This window comes from Wolffia australiana, chromosome 3 (assembly GCF_029677425.1).
Source record: "Wolffia australiana isolate 7733 chromosome 3, ASM2967742v1".
Lineage (NCBI taxonomy): Eukaryota > Viridiplantae > Streptophyta > Magnoliopsida > Alismatales > Araceae > Wolffia > Wolffia australiana.
The window spans coordinates 3,564,252-3,570,602 of NC_135837.1; the positions used below are offsets into that span (position 1 = coordinate 3,564,252).

The window sequence follows — 6,351 nt, forward strand, 5'->3', positions numbered from 1 at the left end:
ACCTTGGGATAACCAAAGCATCTTGGAAAAATCAAGGAGTTAGTGAATTATAATCTGCGAACAAACTATTAATTTTATCGCGTTGAAGAAATCAGTTTGACTTGGCCGCTATCGGGTATTTGGCTGAGGCTGTCACTTTTGACAAGGGCCCAATTGACTTGGAGGAAGGCGTGAGAACCGCGGAAACCCTCCGTGTTGATCAGTTCAACGATTTCCTATCTTTTAACGTCTGTTTCAAGGAACCAGAAAATTGTTAATAAAACATAAAAAGGCCCACGGACCACGGCTACGGTTCCATTATTTAAAAATAAAATTTATGGACCTAATAAGGTTCAACCATTCTGTTCGTAGTTTATGGATTGTGGTCAGGGAACCCATGCCAAATCCTTAATTTATGGATGGTCGTTCATAAATAAAATGCTGCGTCAATAAACAATGTCGTTTTATTATAATTCCTATTCTTTAAACTTGAGCTCTCCGTCACGCCGGCGGCTAAATCCGATCCGCATCTTTAGAACCAAGTCAGCGGTGCAATTTCCTTCTAGCCTTCAATGCGCCGTTCGTCTTATAAGAACAGAAGGAGGTTTTTTTCTGGCAGAGCTGTGGGTAGAGGGGAAGAAAGAGCTATCGAAAATGGGTTCTTCTCTAGTGATGCTTCGCTTCGGATTAGTCCTTCAACTCTGGATATTAACGTCCGTCGCTGCTCGCAGACAGGTTAACTGTGGTTTTATGAATATCAATCTCCTTAATGTTTATGTGCTGTAATTTGACAGTATGTCTCATACTCTGCGTCCAGTCATACATCGTGTACATGGGGGAGCATCCGGAAGTGCGGGAGGAAGATTCTTTTATGAATTCGGAAAATATCACTGCCTCTCACCACGACTTCCTTGGTTCTTTTCTCGGCAGGTTCGGTCTCACCTCTATTTGGCCTATAAATTTGAATCCTTACCGTTCCACTGACGTTGTTTCACGCCTTGCGGTAGAGAGAAGGCGCGCGACTCAATTTTCTATTCATATACGCGTGTCATAAATGGGTTTGCGGCTTTCCTTGAAGAGGAGGAGGCAGACGAAATATCAAGTGGGTAATTGTGAATTGTTTTCTTACTTCGTCTCGGTATAAATACCAGATAAATAACAATTTACCTGTTGTCTCTTGCAGAGTCACCGGGGGTGTTGGGCGTGTTTCCTAACACGGGAAGGGAAGTTCAGACAACCCGGTCATGGGAGTTCATGGGCCTGGAAACGGCCAACGGAATCCCGGTGGGATCTTTGTGGAGTCGAGCAAGATTTGGAGAGGATGTCATCATCGGAAATCTTGACACAGGTAGTAATCGTCATCCTTCATCGCTGCTGCAACGCTTTACTTATGTATCGTGCGTTTTTTTTTTGGGAACAGGAGTTTGGCCGGAGTCTGCGAGCTTCAGTGATGCGGGGTTGGGGCCTGTGCCATCGAAATGGAAAGGGACTTGCGCGGGGGGAACGGGTGTTCCTGTTACGTGCAACAGGCATGTTCTTTTGTCTCAGTCTCTAACTGTCATTGTATATTCTCGTCAAATTCTTCCTCATTTCATCTGTTTCTGACGATGATCCATCGGAGACAACTTTTCTTGGATAACAAAAATAGTCCCGTCGTTTGATTACCCAGGAAACTCATTGGGGCGAGATTTTTCAACAAAGGCTATCAAGCCGCGGGGGGGCGAATAGACCCAAGCCTAAACACTCCGCGCGATCCAGATGGCCACGGCACTCACACCCTCGCGACGGCCGGAGGTGCATTCGTTCCCCGAGCCAGTGCGATCGGCTTCGGCAGCGGCACGGCCAAGGGCGGCTCGCCAAGAGCCCGCGTGGCAGCGTACCGCGTTTGCTGGCCTAGGGTCAACGGCATAGGCGGGTGCTACGACGCGGACTTGTTAGCGGCTTTCGAAGCAGCAATACAAGACGGAGTCGACGTTATCTCCGTGTCCATAGCCGGCGAAGCTCGGGAGTATTTGCGCGATGGAATGGCTATCGGGTCATTTCACGCGGCGAAGCGGGGAATCAGTGTTGTTTTTGCCGGAGGAAATGCGGGACCAGGATATGGAACGGTGACCAACGTGGCGCCATGGATATTCACCGTCGCAGCGAGCACAATGGACAGAGAATTTACCTCCTTTGCCACAATCGGGAATGGGGTGCGATTCAAGGTGACTAATCTGAAACAGTTCTCTATCTCTGCTGGGTTTTTTCTATATTGCTTAAACCATCGTCTGGGTTTGCTTACTGTCAGGGTCAGAGCTTATCCACCTCCAGTCTTCCCCCAAACAGGTTCTTTCCTCTGATTGTTTCCACGGCCGCTGCCTCATCAATTTCTTCCACTGCAAACGCGTGAGAACATCTGCTCCTCTTCTTATTCTATTTTTTTCGTTGACTGAGAATCCAATCGTTCTCCTCCTCTCTTAGCGAATTTTGCCAGTCGGGATCCTTGAACCCGGAGAAGGTGAAGGGGAAGATTGTGATTTGTGCTGCCGAACAAATTACTGCTGCCGCGAAGGGTGTAGCTGTCTCGCAGGCCGGCGGCATCGGCATGATCCTTATCAACTCGAGGAGACGGGGCTATGATGTCGAGGCTACGCCATTTCTCCTTCCTGCCGTAACCCTATCATACGAAGATGGACTGAAGCTTCTGACTTACACCACTTCAACCGCGTAAGTGACCAAGTTGATTTCTCTTTCTCGTAACATTTAAAACTCATCGAACCATGAAGCAATTTCCACTTTCAGTAACATTGTTGAACCGCATTTTTTCGCTGATGGAAAAACTTTCATTTTTATAACGATTATACTCTGGAGCACTCTAATAACAGCACCGTCATTGTTTAAATAAAACAAAAACAATGAACACTGCCATTTCTAGTGGGTGAAATACATTATGAAAATAGTATATATATTTCTTGAAAACATCCTTGTCCTTGAAATCACTCTTTCTGATTTAAAATATATCAATGATTAAGTTTAAAGCTGATCATGTTTAGCGGCTCTTATTATTGGCCACAGATTTCCGATAGCCAGTATCTCTGCGCCATTTACAGAGCTGGGTACTCGCCCTGCCCCTTTCATGGGTTACTTTTCTTCTCGTGGACCAAACAACATTAACCCCGAAATTCTCAAGGTGAATTGCTCTCTCCCTCTCTCCATATACTTCTGTATATCTGTCTCTATTTTATACGTATCTATATCTATGGCGCTCTCTATATCTGTATCTTTATCTGACTTTGCCTCTATTCTATCTTTCTCTCTCTATATATATCTTTATTTATGGCTCTATCTCAGTCTCTGTCTCTATATCTATCTAAACTATATTTATATATTTATCTTTGTCTCTGTCAATATCAATATTTCCATAGGTTTCACTATCTCTATCGCTATAGGTTTCTCTATCTCTATCTCTATCTCAATCTCTATCTCTAACCATATCTCTATCTCTATCTCTAACTATTTCTCTATATCTATTTCCATCTTCATTTCGCTCTTTATCTCTATCTATTTCTCTATATCTATTTCCATCTTTATTTCGCTCTTTATCTCTATCTATTTCTCTATCTCTCTTTATCTCTATACCTGTCTTTATCTCTTCTCCATCTTCATCTCTCTCTCTCTCTCCATCACATATCCTCTTATCTCTATCTCTCTCTGTCTTTATATCTATATCTCCTTCCATCTCCATTTTCATCTCTCTCTATCAATATGTCTATCTTTATCTTCATCTACATCTTCATCTCTCTCTATCTCTATATATAACCTTCTCTCGATCTCCACCGTCATCTCTTTCTATTGCCATCGCTATCTCTATGTCTATGTCGATGTCTATGCCTAGGTCTATCTACATCTATATGTCTATCTTTATGTCCACCTACATCTATATGTCTATATGTATGTCGATCTCTATCTCTATCTCTATCTCTTTCTCTATCTCTATCTCTATCTCTATCTCTATCCCTATCTGCATCTCTATCTATATCTATATCTATATCTCTATCTATATCTCTATCTCTATCCCTATGCGCATCTCTACCTCTATCTCTTTCTCTATCTCTACCTCTATCTCTATCTCCATCTCTATCTCTATCCCTATCTGCATCACAATCTCTATCTATATTCTTATCTCTATCTCTATCTCCATCTCTATCTCTATCTCTATCCCTATCCCTATCTGCATCTCTATCTATATCTATATCTCTATCTCTATCTATATCTATATCTATATCTATATCTCTGTCCCTATGCGCATCTCTACCTCTATCTCTATCTCTACCTCTATCTCTATCTCCATCTCTATCTCTATCTCTATCCCTATCTGCATCTCTATCTCTATCTATATTCTTATCTCTATCTCTACCTCTATTTCTATCTCTATCTCTATCTCTTTCTCTACATATATCTTTATCTCTATCTATATATCTATCTATGTCTCTGTCTCTAACTGTATGGGTATATCTGATTCCGTGTATGTCTCTTGCTATTTCTCTACTTCCATCTCTATGATTGTTTATGTTGGTCTCTCTGTCTCTATATATGTCTCTTTCTATTTCTCTACTTATATCTCTATGGTTGTTTATATCTTTATCTCAATCGATAACGCTATCTCTGTCTCTGTATCTAACTGTATGGGTATCTCTGTCTCTGTATATGTATCTTTCTATTTCTCCACTCTCATCTCTATAATTTTTCATGTCTCTATCTCTACCTTTTATTGTTTTATCAGTCGGTCTCTCTACCTCTATATATTTCTCTCTATCTCTATATTTCTCCCGCTAATGAGGGATGGGTGCAGCCGGACATCACGGCACCTGGGTTGAGAGTGGTTGCAGCCTTCACTGGTGCAGTCGGTCCGTCCGACTTAGCAATCGATACACGTCGCGTTCCCTTCAGTGTTTTTTCTGGAACTTCAATGGCATGCCCTCACATCGCTGGCGTTGTGGGCCTCTTGAAAGCCCTTCACCCAGATTGGAGCCCCGCGGCAATCAAGTCGGCAATCATGACCACGGGTAACTCTCAATAACTTTCAGTTTTCCTCTTTAACATTCATATATCATCAAGATGTGAACTCGTACGTTCTCTCCGCAGCTACAACTCAAGACAACAGAGGGGTCAACATACTTGATTCCTTCTTCCTTCCGGCCAATCCTTTCAGCTACGGTGCGGGACATGTCCAACCAAACCGCGCAGCGGATCCCGGCCTGGTGTATGACCTTACAGTGACAGACTATCTCAATTTCCTATGCGCCAAAGGATACACCTCCAGCCAGATTTTCAGCTTCCAACAGGCAGACTTTTCCTGCCCTCTTACTTCTCCACGGATTCTTGACATGAACTATCCTTCCATTACTGTGCCATCACTTGCTAGCCGCACCACCGTCAATCGTAGGCTTAAGAATGTTGGGCCTTCCAGCACGTACACAGTGCGTATTCTCCCACCGCCCGGTGTCTTGGTAACTGTAGCGCCAAATACTTTGCAGTTTACTGCATACGGCCAGGAGAGGGCCTTCACTATCACGTTCGAGCCTCAGATCGGTGCCGCCAAAGGATATACATATGGCAGATTAATATGGTCAGACTCTTTCCGTTCTGTCACCAGTCCGCTGGTGATTGGAATCGTGTAATGCTTATATCTGTTGCCTTCCAATAGAGCTCCAATAATACGAAACATGTTCACACTTATGCCGACCCAACAAAATGGGTGAATGTATCTGATGATGTATTTTCATGAACTGCCGAGACAGATAAAATAATACCTTGCTCCATTTTCCAATCTTTGTATTTTATAACGTGCGAGAGCTCAGGACTAAATTCACATGAACTTGGGTTTTGTACTGATTCAAGAACGAAGTTATGGACCTTTGACCCGAAAAGAGGACAAGGGAAGTCACAGGCAAACCTTCTGCCAGATTTTCTATTTCTAAATCCTATGCCGCATACCAATAAATCCTCATCATATTTATTGTGTGGAAGGCGGTAACCAAGTCATTGTAAAAAAAGTGTGTATCAATATATAAACATATTATATAAATTAAAATTTCATGGCAATATGTTGGCAAGTCTTTTAAAAGAATACATGTTTGTCTCATTGTCCAAATAACACGGAGTCAGATACTGAAGTTTTAATTCTATTTTTGTGAAGCCTTCTCTCCTAAATGGGATTAACAACATGAACTGTTGTCATAACACTTGAAGCACCTGTTGTGGCTGTATCATCTGTTCAGCAGAAAGTATACTCATAGATTTTTCAACCCATATGTGTCTTCCCTCGTGATGTTACGTTCATTGAATATATCTAACTCTAGCTCTCACTTGGCTCAGGATGATTAAATC

At 42.6% G+C, this 6,351-nt stretch overlaps 1 protein-coding gene across 1 annotated transcript; it reads left to right on the plus strand.

The window, feature by feature from the left end:
- Window positions 1-555: 555 nt before the first annotated feature.
- Window positions 556-5,791, plus strand: LOC144700660 (subtilisin-like protease SBT5.3). Its single transcript, XM_078572113.1, has 11 exons — window positions 556-714; window positions 797-909; window positions 987-1,081; window positions 1,163-1,327; window positions 1,400-1,508; window positions 1,649-2,186; window positions 2,270-2,367; window positions 2,443-2,688; window positions 3,037-3,151; window positions 4,814-5,027; window positions 5,107-5,791. The coding sequence occupies exons 1-11, from the start codon at window positions 634-636 to the stop codon at window positions 5,640-5,642; spliced, it is 2,310 nt and encodes a 769-aa protein (XP_078428239.1). The 5' UTR covers window positions 556-633; the 3' UTR covers window positions 5,643-5,791.
- The last annotated feature ends 560 nt before the right edge of the window (window positions 5,792-6,351 follow it).